Source organism: Paroedura picta, chromosome 4, assembly GCF_049243985.1.
Source record: "Paroedura picta isolate Pp20150507F chromosome 4, Ppicta_v3.0, whole genome shotgun sequence".
NCBI classification, from domain to species: domain Eukaryota; kingdom Metazoa; phylum Chordata; class Lepidosauria; order Squamata; family Gekkonidae; genus Paroedura; species Paroedura picta.
Genome location: NC_135372.1, coordinates 43,311,125 through 43,332,397, shown reverse-complemented (window position 1 = coordinate 43,332,397; position 21,273 = coordinate 43,311,125). Strand labels below are relative to the sequence as shown.

Below are 21,273 nucleotides of genomic sequence, written 5' to 3'. Positions count from 1 at the left end.
AGACTTCTGTGAAGAACAGATCTTCCAACATAGCACAGCTGCAAGTTGATGCTTCTTCAAGGGACTGCCTAGACAGAAGTCAAATAGACTGAGGCCCTGGTCTGCCCCAATATAACAGGCCTCAATGGTTAACTCTTGGTTGCTGTTAGATTGGTTGAATAATGTTCCAAAGATGATATCTGTTGAAGTTGGGTTAGAGCTACTTCCATAAATACAAGTGTCACATGGTGAGATCACACTGTCATAGATGTGAACTCTCTCCCTTCTTCAATAAAAATATATTTTAGATATTGTTATTTAAACTGAATAGGTTACACATGCATGCTAGCAGCAGATCCGTCTGAAAGGCGGCCAAAAGAATTGGCCACTCTGGAAAGCCATATGACCCAGCAGCTAGCGTTCTATGACTCCTCTGAAGAGCCTGAATGCCTTTCTAAACATTGCTGAAGCAACAAATTTGATGCCCCACATTTTTGTGTTCTAGGAAGAGCCACATGATCCTGGACCCATTTTACTGCTGCTTGTCCATTCCGAGTTAGAATTGTTATTTTCTGAAGTGTTAGATCTCCAATGGTTCGTGTCCCATATCTACAGTATTCCTTGTCATTAACATGTTTTTGTATGGGCAGGAAAGCCATTCATATTCTACCCATTCCTTAGCAACTCAGGGTGAATTACGTCAGAATTCAATAAAATATTTAAACAACATCAGACATAAGATATAAATACAAATCAAAGTTAAATTAAAATCTAAACTTAAGTTTCAAAACCCTACACAGCAGTTATAATTAGCTAAGTTGAACTGTACTGAGATTTCTAGAGGGTTTATCTAATGAACTGATTTTTTAGAGAAGGGAGGCCAATGTATGCTAGTTGTTATCTCGAGGTCTCAGCCATAGGGAACAAGATAGGGAAAGAACCTGCGATAAAGCAATCGTTGTTTAATGTACTAGAAACAGAACGCCATGGATTTTTGATACTTATCTAACACTAAAGCCAATCCCACCAAACTTTATGTATTTGTTTTATTTCTTAGATTTTTATACCGCCCTCCCATGTCAAATTTGAAATGTTCTGAGTAAATTAATTCTAAATGACATTGTGGCCCTGTGAATCATCGCATCAACTCCTTGCTTCAACAATCTGTCAAAGATCGCACACAAATTCTTTGACCAAAAGACTCCCATTACACCCAATCATTCCAGATAGTAGAAAAAAAATGTTAAATCCATACTGAAACTTCTAGAGCTGCCTTGATTTTGTCCTATTCTTCTTAGTATTTATTTGAGGTAGGGAAAGGGTTATAATTAGTAGGGAAGCAGATAAGCATGCAAGAGGCTATATATATATATTTGACATAGAAAATTGTATTGTCAGCTGCTCATCCTTTATCTCATATAATTTGGCTTTCCGTGGAATTCTGCAAATTGTTCTTCATTTTCTACATGACAGATGAGGTTTCAAGGACAGAATCTTCTTGAAGAATTTTAGCTAGACTAGTCAGTTTAGCTTAAACTAAATAGTTTATGACATAAGTTTTAAAGATACATGATAGACAAAGATCAGACTCCTCTAATGCATGATTCACATAAAAACCTGAGGGATACAAGTCTCTGATAACCACATCATTCCGACCTCTCTATATTACTTGAAACATGTTACTAGAGTGATATGAGAAAGACAAAGCCAGAAAAAGCTTTCACACTGCTTGTGTATCCCATAAATTGTGTCTTAGAGCAGGGGTAGTCAACCTGTGGTCCTCCAGATGTTCATGGACTACAATTCCCATGAGCCCCTGTCAGCAAATTGTAGTACATGAACCTTTGGAGGACCACAGGTTGACTACCCCTGTCTTAGAGGATGGAAGCTGTGGCACAAAGGAATGGAAGACTACCTTCTCTTTAAGAAAGCCCAGTGGACCTTAATATGTATCCTCATCTATTACAGAACTGAATGACAGAAACTGGATGTTTTTGAGGGTGGGTCTTATAGCATTGTACTCCATGAGGTCTCTATCTTCACCAGGCTCCAACCCCCACATCTGGAGTTTCCCAACCGGGAGCTGACAACTGTACCTCCCCCCCCCCCGAAGTAGTTGCCAGGGGGGACCTGGGAACCTTACCACCAATCCCTCTGAAATCCTACCTCCAGAGACCAGTGGGGCCTGGGCAATGCCACAATATGAGAGGGATACCAGTGAAAATTATATGCCATTTCCACAAGACAAAAACAAGGGCAAGACCAAGCTTATTCCCCCCCCCCCAGCTTCCACCATATAGAGATCTGTCCTCCCACGTAGACCCACCCTCAATACACAGTTTAAGGATGTTTACTGGGAGACCCACAATGCCAAGAACAGGGAAGCCCACCAGAAGAGTGGTAACAAGGAGAAATTCTGCCACAGCAACAACTGTCTGGATCCATTAAGACCCCAGCTTAGCCAGCCAAAGCAATGACAACAAGAATATTGCAACAACAGTAATAGGGTTGCCAACATACACTCACCCCAGCAAATGGCAGGGGGTGGGGTGCAGACTCACCAGGGAGGATAGATGAAGCACTGACTTCAACTCCTGCATGTACCAGTTAAGCCATAGAGCTCTTTCTCAAATGCCAGAGTGTTCCTGACTTCACTTCCAGGTGCATGGGCAGTAACATCAGTGCAGAGGGTGAGGTCTCCTGCCCCAATTTCACCTCCATTTTCTCCTCAACAGCCAACTGAGGTCTGGCAAGCCTAGCAGGTGGGGACTTTTAAAGCTCTACTTCAATCATTGCCAACAGCTGCTAGCCAGCTGTTTAGCCCAGTCAAGGCAATGAGAGAGGGAAAAGAGACTACAGGTGCCACCCAAGGTTCCCCTGAGGGCCTCTGGGTCTTGAGAAACTTCAGGGGGATTGATTGAGCAAGTGCATCATGCTTCAAAGCAGGCCAGCGAGGAGGTGGCTAGATTCTCTCCCCAGGTGGTACAAGAAAGACTCAGTGTGGAGGAGGAACCAGATGCTATGAAGCAGCTCCTGCTCAGGTTCTGAGACTCTGCAAACCCAACGGGCAGAAAAGACAGTGCTGGATAAGGGAACTGCTGAGGGTAGTGGCTTAAAGGCCTCTGGACCCCACGCCCTGAAAAAAATGGCACAGGGAAATGTATGAGATTTGGTGTGGTTTAATAACTAAGACTATGAACTTGGAAGTTCTTGGTTCAGAACTCTACTTGTTTTGCAAGGCGTCTGGGTTTCCTGATCAGTTTAGCTCCCCGTATTTGTAGGGTTTCAAAGTCATCTTCTTCTGATAATAACTGTCCTACATTATAGGGTTCACATGCTTGGTGAACTAATTAGCTTCACGTCCAAACACTATATATTTATGTATCTTCTACAAACTGAAAAATCTTGATCATTTTAATCAAAGCGTTAAAAGGGTGTTTGCAGGTTTTCTTAGGGATTATAGACTTTATTTTAAGTGATTTATCACTTTATTACCCCTAAGCATGAGAAAAGCCCAACTCCTATCTGCTGAGTCAACAACGAACCAAAACTTCTGTTTTTTATGCTAACTAAAAACAAGAACAAGGATTTTAAAGCTTCAGGAAACGTCTACTTGTTTTTGTGTTTATACAGCCTGGATCAGCTCTAGAACTTTTTTCTGTAATATCAACCAGCAAGGACCAATAATTAACCTAGAAGATGACACGTGCAGATTTGTCTGTTTGCAACTTTGATATAGTACCTCTATACTTTTATGGATTCAGTAATTTAATGAATGAACCACTAGGATTTTTGACAGCCTGACAAAAATCCTTAGATACTTGGTTTTAAAGTTGATTAAATCTACATACATTTGCATGTAAAACCAATGCCTCTGTATAGACACCTTACTGAGACTATCGAAGGAAACTTTGAGATTTGATAAAGTCATCGAGGAGGTCTCTCTGACACCCACTTAATGGAAAGCACTGCAACTTAATTAAACATAAACGTGTTCATCATGGAATAAGGAATCAGTATTTGCTATCAAGCCAGGCCAGTGTAAACAGATGCATAACTCTTCAGTAATTTCAACACTTGATTTAAGATACAGACACACACAACAAAAAGTATCATGAGTACACTCGTTTCCAGAGATAATTCATTGTTTTTATGGTACTACTTGTTGAAGACATGGAGAACTGGATGTTCCCTTTGACCTCTAAGTACTGCAACTTCAGCATTGTCTCTAACTTTCTGACAAGTCAAACAATTCTCTATAACCTGTGATGAATCCATTGTTCATTTAACAAGCGGATATACGTAGAAGTTGTCTAGGCCTTATCCAGGGCCATTCTGCACCCGATTAAAGTAGTGGGAGTCTTACCCTTTGCAAACGTCATGTTTTTGGCATTTTGCACAACGTCGTGAACATACAGCGTTACATCTGCAAATTGGCAGCTACATCCTCCATTTTAAAATGCTTGCAGGGGAATCCACAAAACTGTATTACCCCTGCCATGTAGCACTAGCAGGATGAGAGCAGCCAGCAAGACACTCGCACAAGACACATGCGTTACCAAAGTGGCTGCAGTAGCAAGACTTCCAGCTCCAGTGCCTGCCCTCGAGCCCGCCTCCCTCTCTCTTGCTCTGGAATGAGGCTTTCTTTTTTAAAATACTGCTTGGAGCAACGAACAAACACACAATCGCCTAGGCAGAGCACAAAATAAACTTTCCCCCACCAGTTTGCCCATAAAGCATGCCTCTTCCCCACGAAAAAATCCCCCCCTATTTTTTTAAAAGATTCAAGGCTCAGGATTGCAAGAGAGCTTGCAGTAAAAGGAGCCTATGTGTTTAAACGCAGAAGTCATTAAAATTAGCTCGCAGTCCCTTTAAAAGAGGGAGAAAGGTGATTGGCTGCCTGTCTCGATTGCCAATGGGAAGAGAGGAGCATGTATAGCAAATCCCCCTCTTCTGTCATTTCAAGTAAGCGTGTGAAATGGCAGGATGCACTAGACGGTAGCAGAGGAGCCAGCAGGTGAGGAATTCTGGGAGGTGTGGGGTTTTTTTAGCGTTACGCCATTACGCTGGCCAATACTGCTTTTTTTCTGTGCGGAATGGCCCCCAGTTATCCACTAGAGATGCAACTGCGTGTGCTAGACTGGCATCTTTAATGGATAACTGGGAAATTGTAAGGCCTTGGGAAGCTCATACACATACAGAGATCATAGACTGGATTAAAGGTCTTCCAGATTTAGAACAAAGAACATATACGAAGAAATGTTTTGGATCCATGGTCCTCACCTTTTCCTGGCCCAGAACCGGAACTCAGTCACGAGACAGATGCACAATCAGTGTCACTACCTCATTGGCTGAAAGACCAAAATCAGAGACAGCCTTTGAGGAGACAACACAGAAGTCTCACAAAAGGTCTAAGTGCCTGTCACATTCGCTAGACGCCTGCTTGTACCCGCGTGATAAGATTAAAAGCATTCAGTTTACTTTGCTTTGTTCATGACAAGAAGAATTCTGCCCATCATAACTTACAGTAATTCTGCTTTTGCAACAAAAGTTCATCTTGTAAGACTTCGAGAAAGTCCTGAAACATTCTTCGGGCTTCAAGAAACCCCAGTGGGATCTGCTGTTTCTTTCTCCTAGTGTTTCTTTCTTCTTTTATCTGTGGGGCAGCATTGTTTGCCTTTGCCTCTTGGGGTTGTGTTTCTTTTAAACGTTGATCTTTACACTTCTTTCTTTCAGTGTTCAGTTTTACAGTTCTTTATTTCAGTGTTTTTTTCTGGGGGGGGGGCACTGCAGTTGTAGTTAGAGTTGTCCATTCTCCCAGTTTGGTAGCTGTTGTACTTGTTCTAGTAGGTTGCCAGTTTTGGGTAATGTTGTTCTGCTCTGGTTTGCTGGCCTGGGGGGCACTGTTTGATTCTCCTGCCAGAGTTGTTCTGTCAGAGCTCTCTCTGGGTCAAGAGAGGAAAGGAAGACAATTGTAAGCCGCTTTGAGACTCCTTTGGTTAGGGAAAAGCGGGGTAAAAAACCAGCAGCTATTCATCCTCTTGACTTTTCTGTATTTGTTGGGGGGGGGGTGGATGGGAGAGCCTGTGATGATGGAGCATTTCGGCTTATATGCGAGTCAATAAGTTTGCCCAGATTTTGTGGTAAAATTAAGTGCCTCGGCTTATAAATGAATTGGCATATATGCGAATGTAATTACCTGTGTTATTAAGTATTCAGAAACAAAGCAATGCAGCAACCAATATTGACATGGGACAATATACTTCATGAAGATCCTGCAAATAACAGAATGGGTGCATACAAAGTTTCATTCTATATAAAACTAGCAAGATACCACTAATTATTTCTGTACAAAACCACATTAACAAGCATATGAATAATGCATGTTACTTTCTTCTTTAAGACAAATTTAAAAATATGGCTCACCAGCTTTTGCCAGTCTCGCTCCAAATAATTTAAAAATATCTAATGAAGATGGCTTGCCTTTATTTTCCTCTCTCGGTTTTAAAAATGTATTAATTCAAGCCAACATAAAATTGATTAATCAATAAGATAGGGCTTTTATTAATCCCCTAGTATTATACATGGATTTAAGGATTGCTGATGGGGTCATTATTACAAAACCAAGCAAGTATAATGGGATATTTTCTTGGAGGTTTACATATTTTAGACTATTAAAAGGGTATCGTAATTTATATAATACATGGAAGAACCATTGGATAAGCAATAACCTTTGATAGGTTAGAAGCTGTTGTAAAAATTCTTTACAGCTGAAAGTACCATTTAAAACTTCAACTGGACTTCTAATAAGTCATGGGGGGAACCGGTTTTGCTAAATGTATTAATTATAATTAGTTTTACAACATCAGTTTTGCCTGTAACAGAGGAGGCAGCTGAAATGACAGAAATTCGCTTAGACCCAGCAGGCTGGATGCTGCTAAACATTATAGGCTTAGGACAGGGGTAGTCAAACAGCGGCCTTCCAGATGTCCATGGACTACAATTCCCATGAGCTCCTTCCAGCGTTCGCTGGCAGGGGCTCATGGGAATTGTAGTCCATGGACATCTGGAGAGCCACCGTTTGACTACCCCTGGCTTAGGATGTCCACGGCACCCATCCAAAAATCCTAGACAAATGCTAGACAGATCAGCCATATTAGCGATTTTTCTGAATGAAACAGATTGCCAAACTGGCCCTGAGGTGAAGGCACAGAGGCGGTTCCAGGGATTTCATTTTTCAAGCTTTCAAAATGAGCAGGTTGAGTCTCTCTGTCTGAGATTCAAAGCTGTTTGAAATCAGTTTAGTTATCATGACTCCCCGCTCCCTGCAAAGGATATAAAATAGGAGAGGCTTAGAATATGCTCTTAAAGTACTTTAGCCTTGCATAGAACCATGATCCCTAGTCACTGTAATGGTTTCCAACCAAGGAAAACACATTTTTTAACAAGACTAAAATTTTAGCGGAGACACAATTTCATCGACAAAGCCCATTGGCGGAAAGTATGAGAGAACCATATGACCTCAGGTTACTCAACAAAATGTAACAACCCTTTTACATTCAAAACAGCATATTTCCATTTTATTCCAGCAAGAACCTATGAAACTTTAGTCATATTTCTGGTTTTTAAAGGATAGATCACACGAATGACACTAATAAGTTTCAAGTTACTGGTTTCTTCATTGCAAAGAGCACAGCAAGAACAATTCGACACACAATGGTGGCATTAAACTGTACCAGAAACCCATGGACACTTCCGTAGCCTAGGGAATTCTGTAATAGACTTTACAGCATAACACTGCTTCAAACGGACGTTCAGTGCAAAACCTCAAACTGAAATGCATTAAAAATTTGACATGGTGGACTTTTGTTCTTAATGAAGCCAGGGAATGGCTCTCTCATTAAGGAGAAATAATTCATGCCTCTGTGTTTATTTACACCATTAATGCTGCCTTCATTAAAGGCAAATCCCCTAGAGATAGCCATGTTAGCCTGCTGCAGACAAAACACTTTAATGATTAATGCATTTAGCCTGGCAGAAAGCTTTCATGAGTCTGAGCTCTGACCCACAGACGCTTATGCTTCAGCAAATTAACTAGCAGGGCCATCCCAAGTGGAGTTACACACGGCTAAGCCCGGTGATTTCAATGGACTTAGAAGAGTGCAATTCATCCAAACAGCTCTGCTGGATCAGACCACTAGTCCAGCATCCTCTTTGACATAGTTGTCCTGTAAAGCCAACAAGCACATTGTAGAAACCTAGTATTGTCTCCCAAGTCTGACATTCAGAGCTTTACTGTATCTGGATATAAAGGTTCTCTTCGGTTGTCATGGCTAAGAACAATAATTCTACTTAGGATGGCACTGTAGAAGACCTGTGATTCTTTATCATAGAATCACAGAGTTGGAAGGGGCCATATAGGCCATCTAGTTCAACCCCCTGCTCAGTGCAGGATCATCTTAAAGTACCTGTCAAGCTGCTGCTTAAAGACTGCCAGAGAGGGGGACATCACCACCTCCTTAGGCAGCATATTCCACCACTGAACTACTCTATGAAAAAATATTTTCCTGATACCTAGCCGGTACTGGTACCATTCTACATAGTTTAAACCCATTAATGCAAGTCCTATACTTTGCTGCTAAATAGTACCATTCCCTATCCTCCTCCAAGTGACACTCTTTCAAATAGCAATCATTTTGGGATGTCATTTTTCCCGTTCACCATCAGTAGCCAATAAAAGGGGGAGATGAGTCACGCTCATGCCGATTGGATCTTGTAGTCAACTAAATTTGTGTTCTGTGTAACTTGAGACATGCTTCCTGCTGTCTTGCATTGCTCACCCATTTGCTGTCACTTGAATACAAGTACCCGTTATTGTTGTTCTTTCTCTCTGGATCCAACCATACTCGCCCACTTAGATGGCTAATTGATGCATCTGAAGAAGTGGTCTTCAAATACTTCAGCCACAATATAATCGTTCGTCTTTAAGGTCTCGCAGGACTCTTGTTTTGAAGAAGAAGAAGAAGAAGAAGAAGAAGAAGAAGAGTTGGTTCTTATATGCCGCTTTTCCCTACCCGAAGGAGGCTCAAAGCAGTTTACAGTCGCCTTCCCATTCCTCTCCCTCCCTCTTTCACTCAAACGGTGTAAACCAGCACTAACAACTACAAGATATTATGGTGGATTCAGAAGATGTGATAACAATACATTTGTGTTGTAACATTTCTTCATGCATATTGTTGAAAGCTGAAGGTTGATGGTTTAAAAAAATAGCATAAACGATGTTTAAATCAAGATTTCATCAAAATTCAAATTCAATACCTTTATTGGCATAGTTAAAACAATAAAGCTTGCCAATGAAAACTGTTTCATTATAGCAAGGACTTCACACATTTACCATTACTCCAGCTTGTCTCATTGGCCATTGCTATACTAGGACTGTATCTCAATCAGGGCTGTAGTACTAATAAAAGTACCAAAGAAACATGGCAAATTTTTGCAGAGTCCTCTTAGTAGACGTTTCGTACCTGTATGTTTCATCCACAAACAGCCACTTCAGGTCTGGAAAACGCCATTCAGGGGAGAAGGCTTAATATCACTTTGAAATAACTGGTCAGAGAAAACCACTGGGAACTCTGATCATGAAACTCCCAGCATCTTGTCTGGCTTAGCTCCTACTCAAATAGTTTTTAAGGCACCAAAAATGTTCAGAGTGAGAGAAATTGTTTGCCCAGGGTGACTATGTTCTACAAAAGGGGGCAAAGGGTCGTGTAATGCTGGGGTCATCAACTCCTGGTCTGCGGCCCGGTGCCGGGCTGTGAGAGCCTCAACAGCGGGCCGCGGCTTCCTCTCCCGCCCCCCCCCCCCCCGCAGCGAGAAGCTCGCCAGGCAGAAGCGGCTGATTAGCTTGCAGTCCGGCAAGCTTCTTGCTGTGGGAGAGAGGGAAGCTCAACCACCAGCATGCTGGTGGCCCATGTGCGCATGCGTGGACCCTCCACGCATGCGCGTTTGCACATGGCGGTGGCGCGTCAAGGTCAGGATCAGGAGGCACAGCCAGGACCACAAGCATATTGCAAGGCTATTTCCCCAAACTTTCTGCTTGAATACAACTATACTGAAATGTTGCTGTACTCAAGACAAGGAATAACAAGACATCATTATGTCCGGTAAGAACAACACCAGTTTACACTTTAAAGGCAATAACCTGCATCCTACCACTCTGCTTAGTTAGCTGTAGGGTCTTCCTCTAACAGAAGAAACTCTACCTCAGGAGGAATGCTCTTAGTCTGAGAGCCCGCTTGATGTAGTGGTTAATAGCAGTAGCCTCTCATCTGGAGAACTGGGCTTGATTCCCCAGTCCTCCTCCACATGCAGCCAGCTGGATGACTTGGGCCAGTCACAGTTTTCTCTAAGCTTTCTCTGCTCCCCCTACCTTACAGGGTGTCTGTTGTGGGGAGAGGAAGGGTAGGTGAGATTGTAAGGTGCTCTGAGACTGCTTTAGGTAATAAAAAGTGGGTACAAAAAGCCAGCTCTTCTTCTATAAGCTGAATAGTATGATAGATAGAACACAAACCGCTAAATACAAAATCACTGGAATGATGAACATTTTATATTTATTTCTTACCTTCATGAACATTGCTTTATCATTCGATTAAATCTAATAACATTAAAAGTATGTAGCTTCCTCCCTTCCCCTTTTAGGCCCCCACACATGCACATCCTTTTAGGCCCCCGCACATGCACAATTCCTAGCTACAGGCCCAGGCATGTCATTCTTCCTCTTTATTGTTCATTGTAATATGGCAACATGGAATGCCATGTATTACAACCCAAGCAGAATTAGAGGAAGCATGGTGCATCCTGGCCTGTTGTGAGAATCCACATGTATCTCCCCCTGTTTGGAGAGGTTTCCTGCCTCCAAATGTGCAGCAGAAGTAAAAAAGAGAGTTAGTGCAATTCCTCATACTTCATGAAATGTTGGCTTGGATTCCAAGCATTGTGAGAAGAACTGTGCAACTCTTCCCCTGCCCACCCCAAATTTGGACCATTCGGAATAGTATGAGGTCTGCAGCAGGAAGTAAGGATTGGTAGAAATTACACTTCCTCTTCTCATTAGCAGAAAATGTAGTGTGGATCCAACCCTAAATGTTGACCCAGTTTTCAAGAAGAACTATTACATTTATCATTCTGAACCTTGTGGGATTCAAGAGTCTTGGTCCACATTCCAAGTTTCTGGGGAAATTGGTGATTAATCATATGAAAGATTTTCGCTATCAGTCAAATGATTCACAAATTTTCCACTAAAGGAAATTAGAATTCTAAGATGATTTTACTGAGCCTTTTTACTGAGAAGTTATATGAAATAGTATTAATATAACCAACTGTTTCTATTTATGATGTTATGGCATTAATAAAAATAGATCTACAAATAATATAATCAAGAAATTATAGGAGCATTGTCACACACACATATGACATATACTATTAAACCACTGGTCTATGAAGCATAGTATTATCTACTCTGGCTACTAGCAATTACTAGCAATTATTCAGGTGTCTATTTTTCCTGAAGATCTGCTGCCAGAGACCCATATACTAGATATGCTAGAGATTAAACCTGGGATATTTTGTATGCAAAGCAGATGTTCTATAAGTGGGCTCAGCAGCCTAAATTAGAGATGGTTTCAAGGCTGAGACAGGTCCAAGGTGGAAGTTATTCTTGGTTTACTAGCTGCTGCAGAAGTACTGACCTCAAGGGATTGGAAGACTCAGATGCACAGTTAGTCACCATGGCCCTCAAAATATGCAAGACCTCAACAGTATTGGACTGTCCAACAGACCAGTCCCAACAGTCCAATGTATATTTGGAAATGTTTCCTTTTCAATGGGAATTATTGTCAAGTAGACATATTTTTATATGTTTACTTGACAGAGAATGAGGTGGCTGGATGGAGTCATTGAAGCAGCCAGTGCAAGTTTAAATGGACTCTGGGGAATGATAGAGGACGGGAAGGCCTGGAACAGTGGTCCCCAACCCCCGGTCCGAGGACCAGGACTGGTCCGTAGATCATTTGGTACCGGGCTGCGTCTCCTCCTTGTCCTCCTCCCCGGCTGCTGCCTCGGGAACTGCCCTGCCACTCTGCCACTGGCTCACCTATGGTGCTCTCCAGCGGCCGCCATGGCTGAGGCTCCCCCCTGGTATGGTACTGCACAGCTGCTGCTGGCAGTGCACCCAGCGGGCGGCGGGACGTCAGGGGCGCCGGTGGGAAAGCAAGTGGAGCAGGGGCTCAGGTGGCAGCGGCAACATCCCTCAGCAAAAGACTACCCCCCAGGCCTCAGTAAAATTTTCAAGCGTAGACCGGTCCTCGGTGATAAAAAGGTTGGGGACCACTGGCCTGGAGGATCATTGTCCATGGGGTCACGATGGGTCAGACATGACTTCGCACCTAACAACAACAAACATATTTAGCACTGCTATTCAAAACGACTTAAATACACATTGCCACTTTCGAGAAGGTAGGGCAATTTTGAAGAAGAATCAAAGAAAGGTATATATTTCTCTCATTGTGGTTGCAGTCTTAGTCAAGCAAAATTCTGTTTAATATAATATTGAAATCTAAGACATGAATCTTCAGTGGCATACATTCAAATAGTTAAAAGCTGGTTTATTGTAGCATTTGTCCACACTGAATTATGCAAAGAGATGAGGTTTTTCCCAACTCTGATCAAAATCCATTTAGCACACTCATTGTGTTCCATGGAAGCTAATGCTCATGTGGGTTGGGATTTGGGATCTATTATTTCAAAATTAATCCATCTTAATCAGGACCAATGTGCTGACTAAAGATGCTACAGTTCTGCCAGCTATCCTACATGTGCAAGAGTTTTATCATTCCAAACCCACTGACTTCAATGGCATTAAAAGATGTAACCCTGTTTCAGAGCGTGCTGTGTGACTTTTCTATTTGTTCAAGGGAGAAAGCCTTCCTCCAGTGAAGTTACCTCCCCCCCCCCCTCCAGAGGCTTCCTCTGGTGAAGAAAAGTATTTCTTTGTCAAATCTAATCTTTCTCTGTTAAAGAAAGACTTAGTAGCATGGAGCTACAATATCCAATTTAGTAAAAGAGAGTAATAGGATTCAAACCTAAACGTATACTGAATGGGATAGAATGGGATCATGCTTTTATTTTTATTTTTTTACTATGCCTCTGATTTTTACACAATCTGGGGAGCATCTATATGTAACCCTATATGCATACAACTGCATGGGCCCTTCAGCATGTTCCAAAATCTCTAAGATTTGAGAGTTCCTGATCATTTACAGAGAGCTTTATACAGACATTGTTTGACAATCAGTGAATGGCTCCTTTCTGAGGCCACTCAGCATATATGTGGTTTAATGCCTATACCGGGCTCTTGTCAAGACTATACAAAACCTCGAGATTCTTTAAATTATTATATATAATTTCACAAATTTAAAACAAGACAAATCACAAGTGTGAAATAGAGTTGTCAAAATCAGTTGCTCATGAATTAAATGGAACTTTTAAAAATATGCTTTCACAGTGTTCAAAATGGTCATATTGCTATACTAGAAATATATATTTAAAAAACTGGATGTAACCATCTTCCTCGGTTCTGTAGCATTTCATTCCTAAACAGTGTTTTTTCCCCCCTCACAGTGTCTGTGTGATGAATCCAGATGCCTTCTGCTTCTAAGTGAGGAAGGTTGCAGCACATTGTCTCTAGGAGTGGGTGCTGTTTTGGGCTTTGTTGAAGTACCGCCTTGCCTCGACATTGCTGAGGGACACGGAGCAACGAGCTGGGTTCTGTCTCCTGTATTCAATGCTGTCTGCTACCGCTTGCTTGATTATCTGGAAAAAAATAAAAGCAAGAGAGTGCTGCTTTCAGGCAGGAGGGAACGTGTGGGTGTCTCGGCCCTCTCCCCAGCAGTTCTGGCAGAAACCGCTGTTTAGCTGATACGAAGAGGCTGTTTACCGTTTCGAAACCATTTCCCTGAGCTTGTAAACATGTTGTGGAGGAAGCTCCTGCAAGTGAAGGTTAATGCTTAAAAAAACCCACAGAGAATTGAGAAATGAAGCAGTACCCATGAGCAGATTACATTTCTCCAAATGGCAGATGGATTAGAATGGTCTTACATGCAACAGGAGCTGTTTTAACTGTGATTTATTTCCAAGGCCAACTTTCCTTGACCTGAATGCTAGATGTAAATCACTTTTCTGTCGCAGGTGTGGACAACTCATGCATTCTCTCAATATGACTGGATTCTTTAGACCAGTGGTCCCCAACCTGCGGGCCGCGACCCGGTGCCGGGCCGCAAAGGCCATGGCACCGGGCCGCGGCTCCCTCTCCCCGCCCCGCCCCCGCAGTAAAAAACTTCCCAGGCCGCGGCCCGGGAAGCTACTTACTGCGGGAGGCGGGGAGAGGGAATCAGGGCCGGGCCGCGCCTGTGCGGGCCACGCCCGCTCCGCGGGCGCGGCCCGATCCGTGGGCGTGGCCCGGGCGCGGCTCGCGGGCGCGGCTCGGGTGCGGCCCGATCCGCGGGCGCGGCCCGATCCGTGGGCGTGGCCCGCGGGCGCGGCCCGATCCGCGGGCGTGGCCCGCACGGGCGCGGTCCGCGGGGGCGCGGCCCGATGCCCTGCCGGTCCCCAGCCTCGGAAAGGTTGGGGACCACTGCTTTAGACAATGGTCTGGGAGCCAGAAGGGTATTTGGACTCACAGACTTCCTCATACATAACCAGGCACTTTAGTAAAGTTGTCACAATTGAATAATAAGAGACTCCCAGTTATAGCACAAAAGCTGCCAGATATATAATACATAATACAGATATATGCATACATTATAGAAAACAGAGAGAGAAGTGTAGCACTCCATTATATACCATTTCTCTGTTTATTACAACTTTAAATCATTCTTTTATATGGGGATTTAACTGTGGGGATTGTTTAAAGCTGTACGTATTTAATGTAAGAAAACATTCATTAGCCACCTTTTTTCCTTGTGGAGCTCAAGGCGACTTCCAATATAGATAAAATGCATAAGAATAAATAATAAAATACAATTAAAAAAATTAAAATGACAGTTTAGGACTACGAGTATCTTCAATGCAGTCCTAAATAAAACCATCTTCAACCACCTCCTGCAGACTGAAGATGCATTTATATCATGAGCTTCCAGTGCTTAGGGCAGGCTGCAGCCTTAAAAACATAAACGTAAAGGTAAAGGTATCCCCTGTGCAAGCACATAGTCATGTCTGACCCTTGGGATGACACCCTCTAGCGTTTTCATGGCAGACTCAATATGGGGTGGTTTGCCATTCCCTTCCCCACTCATTACCGTTTTACCCCCCAGCAAGCTGGGTACTCATTTTACCGACCTCGGAAGGATGGAAGGCTGAGTCAACCTTGAGCCAGCTGCTGGGATTGGACTCCCAGCCTCATGGTCAGAACTTCAGACAGCATGTCGGCTGCCTTACCACCCTGCGCCACAAGAGGCTATCTTAAAAACATATACATTCCAACTTCTGCCCGTCATGCCCTCGACTAAGTCCCCAGATGGGGAATGTTTCCATCTCTTCTCCTTCCCCTAGTGGTGAGGCCAGCTACCATGGTGGATATTAATTTTGGCCTCGACCATAAATATGAGGTTGCCACTGAAAATGCAAAATTATAAAATAGGAATCCAAATGATATTATATGAGCGTTACAGGGAAAAAAGGGACAAAAGTCTGGGGTCTGGCCTACTAACCACCAGTTAGCCTTGTTCTTTGATGTAATCATATTTTAAGTGAGGATTACTAACAAGGCATTCAAGGATCAGGCTGGTCCTATTTAAAAAAAAACATTTTTCTGTGCAGAATTATTCTTCTAAACGCACAATTAAAAAAATTATTTTACAGTCATGTTCAATGACTTTCCGACAACTTTTAAAGCCACTGAAAATTAATATAAAGGCAAACCTGAATAGGATTTCTGGTGCTCATTTCTGGTGCTCACGTTAATGCACCCGTGACATGCCATGGATTTGGATCCAAATAGTGAGGGGAACTCTAACTTCAGAAGTACCTTCCTGCTCCCTCTCAAACTCCCAAACTCAACTCCCCTGTTAAAAGCTCCTATTAGAAAACACTGGACGGCAGCCCAGAGAATCAAACCCCCAGGAAGCCTATATGCCTTCTTGCAGAGTCTGACCTCTAATGGGGCTCTAAGATACAGCTGTGTGCAGTATGCCAGCATAACAGCCAAGGCTGATCACGTGGAGCCTTTTTAAAGACTACAATTATCAGATAGTTGGTGGAGATAGATAAACGGACATGAATCTAGTCTCCTGTGCGGCCTCACAAACATCCTGTTGATGAGATGCTATCTTCCTTTAAAGGGGCCATGCGCATGCACTTCCTAACCTTGAGTCAGGCTATTGCATATAGCAAGCATGTAGTTAGGATCCACTGTAGCTGGGTTAGAGCCACTGTCTGTGACTAACAACGCATGCAGGGGGAACAGTGTGCAGAGGTACAAATATGATATATTGCAAAACATATGGAAAGACCAAGATTATATTGCTGGAGCACTGCTCTATGCAAATTGCACAAAGTATCGGATGACCCAACCTGAATAGACCACAAGGATCCAACCTAGAAACCAAAATCTCCAGTTCTACCTTTTAAAAATGCTTACATAGCGGAATACATTGTGGTTTTGTGGATTTTGGACTCTATATGAAACAGGGTTACAAATAAATTGGAGTAACAGCTGCTAGGATTATTATCCATGCCAAATACTTAGTATACACACACACACACACACACACACACACACACACACATATATGTGTATATACACACAGCTCTGGCCCTGAATTTAATCCCATTACTAATCAAAGCACAGAAAATCTTGCAGTTAACAAACAGTTTAATAAATTACTGGCTACAGTAATTACAAATTAACATCAGCCGCTGAATTAATTTAAAAGATGATACCATAAGTAGCAGTTTTGAAGAAAACCATGTTTGAAGCCTGCATACAAATTATGATGCAAATGATCAGATCTTGTTAGCTCTTTGTTTAAAAACATGGTCTGCCTCATGCTTGCTTATCCATTTATGTACTTGTGTTTTATGCCTTATTTTTGTACATTTGTACATGCTGAACATTCCAAGTGAAGGATGAAATACAGCCAGCAGATGGCGGAGGTGGATCGCATTCTGAGAGGAGCCTGGGTCCTATGGCTGGGGGGAAATACTTTGTCTTAATCAAATTGGGAACAATTTTTTAAAAAAATTAAATCTGCTCATCACTCATGCTGATGGCATTGAAAATCCATGCACTGGAGCCAACCCTCTGACATCACACCAGAGGAATAATGAATACTAAAGGGGTGATATCACCCCATTAATATGGTTAAAGGGAGGTTAAATTTCTTTTAAAAACTTTCTCAACTCAAGCATATCACTATAATATTTCTCCCTTTGCACTAATTTACATAGCCATCTACCGGATCCCTCCTATCAAACACACCCCCTGACTAGACTAACTCCGGAAGAACAGAAGTCACTTCGATACCGGGATTTCGAATGTTTGATCTGCTTAATACGTACACTGGTTTTAAATACTTTTATTTGAATTTTGTTTTTAACTTAATTGATTGTTTTAGTTGATGTCCAACATCCTGAGCTGGCTTGCTGGGAGGGTGGTATCTAAAATAAACAAACAAACAAATAAATAGCTGCATCTGGGAAGAAGATGGCGGAGAGGGGGCATAAAGGTCTTCAAGGTCACCAAGGGCATAAAGGTCTTCCACCAGTTTTGCTCGGTCCACTCTGCATGCTCACTTGGCAAGGTTTGTTAGGTTCTGTCAAGTTGTTTCTGACTCCCGGTGACTTTATGAACAAAGGCCTGCCATCCAACTCTGCAGTAATTTATTTAATTTTTTGACTTTGCAGGGTGCCTTATTCCCTGTCTGTCACAAGGACTGCGGCTGAAACCCAGCTCCATCTGGGTGGTAGGACAGGACATTCACCCCTTTCCCATCTACTCAATATTCCTTCACTTCCATATATGTCACCAAGTCGCAGCTGACTTTTGGTGGCCCTGTAAGGTTTGTAAGGCAAGAGATATTCTCAGGTGGTTTGCCATTGCCTGCCTCGGTGTAGCAACCCAGGACTTCCTTCGTGGTTTCCCAGTCAAATATCAACCAGGGCTCGCAGCCAGCCTGACCACTGGCTTTACAAGTCAGTTGTGCCTGACTCTCCCCTTCCTGACCCCGCAATCTGTCCCTTATGAGAACGATAGCAGAGCTGGATTTACACACAAGCTCAGCAGGTAAAAGGTCTCAGATCACAAGGGCTCTTTAAATACACACAAACATGCTAAACTACTTTAGAGGTGCAATGAATCATAAAACCATAGCGTTGGGAGGGGCCATACAAGCCATCAAGTCCAACCCCCTGCTCAACGCAGGATCAGCCTAAAGCAGTGGTCCCCAACCTTTTTGAGACTGGGGACCGGCAGGGCAACTGCCTGCCTGCGCATGCTGCGCATGCGTGCCCGGGCAGCGCATGCACACCTGCGCCATGCACGGCCGAAATCACGCATGCACAGCACTTTCACGCATGCGCGCATGTGCGAAAGTGCAGCGCATGCCCGATTTTGGCAGCGCATGGCGCAAGTGCGCATGCGTGGCCCGGGCGCGCTTGCGCAATGTGCGGGTGCGGCCCTGATTCCCTCTCCCCCCCTCCCACAGTAAGAAGCTTCCTGGGCCACAAGCTTGTGGCCACGGAAGTTTTTTACTGCGGGGGGGGGCGGGGAGAGGGAGCTGCGGCCCGGCGCCAAGGCCTTCACGGCCTGGCACCGGGCCGCGGCCCACGGGTTGGGGACCACTGGCCTAAAGCATCCAGGATAAGGATCTGTCCAACCGCTGCTTAAAGACTGCCAATAAGGGGGAGCTGACCACCTCCTGAGGTAGCCAATTCCGCTATGGAACTATGACTGTGAAAAAATTTTCTTGATGGACATCCCTTTTTTAAGGAAATATTTTTCTTCATTTCTCTCTGGGTGACATTTTGCTATGCTTTTGCTGCTCACTTCCCTTCAAGTTGTGGCAATCTGTTGGAAGTTAAAACAATGTAAAAATTTCCCTTCTTAGGAACATAAGAGTGTAAGATTCTGGGGTTTGTTATAGGACAGCCTCAATTTTTTAAAGGGAGCACTAGATAAAGATGGATGAGACAGAGAGTGTGCGTGTCATTTCTAGCATGTCTAGTCTTACCCCTCTACAATCTAGTGCCATGGCATCTAAGTTCCCTTTGGGTCAATCTAAGCAGATCCGACATTAATACGTACATCTAAGTTGTTTAAGGTATTGAATTCCATCAGGTCATGCAGCCTCTTGAAAGCCTCATTCGAATACTGGAAGTTGAAGGTGGAGAATGGTGTATTGGGGTCATCAAAAATATCAAAGTCCGCAAAATCCTTTTCTTCCTGTGTTTCTCTAGGAACTCCTATGAGGAAACCATAAAGAAGCAAACATTTTAAAATGCCAAAGACCTGTTCTTGATTGTCACCTTGCAATCTATGTTACTACTGATGAAGAATTCCACACACCAGTGCTTACTTTCAAAGCCCTAAATCAGGGGTAGGCAAACTGTGGCCCTCCAGATGTCCATGTACTACAATTCCCATAAGCCTCTGCCAGCATTTGCTGGTGGGGGCTCATGGGAATTGTAGTCCATGGACATCTGGAGGGCCACAGTTTGCCTACGCCTGCCCTAAATAGTCAAGGGACTGGAAGGATGGGTTTCTCCTGTATTTCCCTACTTACCATCTCAAGCTGTTCTCTGTATGTCACCACACAGAAAAGAGGTGAGTGGTAGCTACTGATAAGGGTTTCTTGGTGGTGGCACCCCATGCCTGGAATGCCCTCCCCACTGACGCCTGCCTAGTGCCTATCCTGTTAGATTTTAGGCACCAAGCAAAAACATTTGTTTCCCTCTACATTTTTGTTTAACTTTTCAAGTAAAGTTTTACTCCATTAGTATATTTATGATCTTGGCCTATAGATGTTCTTGCAACCTGGTAGATGTTCTTGCAATCTGTTTTTATTATCTTAATATTGTCTTATGCTACTGAAAGATTATTGTCTTTATTGTCTATTAGCTTTAAGGCTGCAGACTGGAATGCTTTTGCTGCTATGGGATTATTATTGAATTGCTTTATCTTGCATTTTACTTGCTTGGTCCTCCCCTGCCTTTCAATGGTTCACCTTTTGAACATCCTATGACAACACTCATATACACACACGCATACAGACTTGTCCAGTATGTCCAATAATTGACCATGGTACATGCAGTGAGCTACAAGAATGTCTATAATGGTTAAAGTTACACAGATTTTGTTTTTTAAATAGGCAATGGGATCTCTAGATAATTCAGTATTATTGGGGAGGAAGGCTTCGGCACCTCACCTGGGGCTTTGAACTTTCTGAAATTTATATTAGCCAGAACGAAGTGGATAACTGTCGGACAATCAATATCAGATGCAGGATCCTTGGGTTTGAAGACGTAGCATTCTTGTAATCCCTCGCGATCAAACACATGTGGGTCTATTTTGGGGAATGGAAGTTTGTTCATTTTGGCCCATTTTTCTGCAAGTAAAATTTCCTAGGAAGAAAGCAAAGGTTTGTATATTCAGAGCAAGGAATTATATTCATAAATGTAATGAAAAGGTAAGTTTGAGTCAAAAAAGAATATATTTGATACAAAAAGCAACACTGTGCATATTACAGACACACAAAAAAGATAGCAAGAATGTGTGGATAAGGAATAAAGATAATGTAAATTCCGCATCTGTGTAAAACATGTGCATCGCACATTATGGTATACCCTTCATAACAGGAAATCCCTCTTTCCCAATTCTTCCATTATGATATGGAGGAAAATCGTTCAACTGGGTAAACAGGTATGCTACTAACTCAGAGTTTTGGAGAGAGTACCACCCAATGAAGTGGCTCATGGAAAACTAGACCATCCAGAGAAGGCACAGGAGAATGTTGTGCTCCCCACCAGTCAATGATTTTTCAGGAACTCTTGTTAAAGGGATGGGAAGACCCTGTTGGGTTCCTAGAATAAATCTATAACTGGCTAAGATTGTCCTAAGAAAAGGCCAGGAAGAATTTATATACCACTAAGTCTACCAGAGTAGTACTGTGATATTGATGCATCTACTATATGATCCCTGATTGACTGTAATCTCTCTCTCTCTCTCAAAAAAAAAAAGAGCAG

At 42.9% G+C, this 21,273-nt stretch overlaps 1 protein-coding gene and 1 long non-coding RNA gene across 5 annotated transcripts in view; both read right to left on the bottom strand.

Moving 5' to 3' along the window:
* LOC143836763 (uncharacterized) overlaps positions 1-2,803 on the bottom strand; it is a 177,598-nt gene extending 174,795 nt beyond the window's left edge. The window contains exon 1 of the long non-coding RNA XR_013230716.1: positions 2,541-2,803. This is a non-coding gene — a long non-coding RNA (uncharacterized LOC143836763). The remainder of the gene's footprint in view (positions 1-2,540) is intronic.
* A 6,466-nt stretch (positions 2,804-9,269) lies between these two features.
* PLA2G4A (phospholipase A2 group IVA) overlaps positions 9,270-21,273 on the bottom strand; it is a 108,274-nt gene continuing 96,270 nt past the window's right edge. For 2 of the 4 annotated variants that reach the window (XM_077332672.1, XM_077332673.1), the window contains exons 16-18: positions 20,457-20,652; positions 19,337-19,494; positions 9,273-13,848 (exon numbers count right to left, since the gene is read on the bottom strand). In XM_077332672.1, coding sequence (XP_077188787.1) covers positions 13,720-13,848; positions 19,337-19,494; positions 20,457-20,652 — 483 coding nt within the window. In that variant the 3' untranslated portion in view covers positions 9,273-13,719. Of the gene's footprint in view, positions 13,849-19,336; positions 19,495-20,456; positions 20,653-21,273 lie in introns of all 4 variants that reach the window. The other 2 variants (XM_077332675.1, XM_077332674.1) reach the window with 2 other exon arrangements.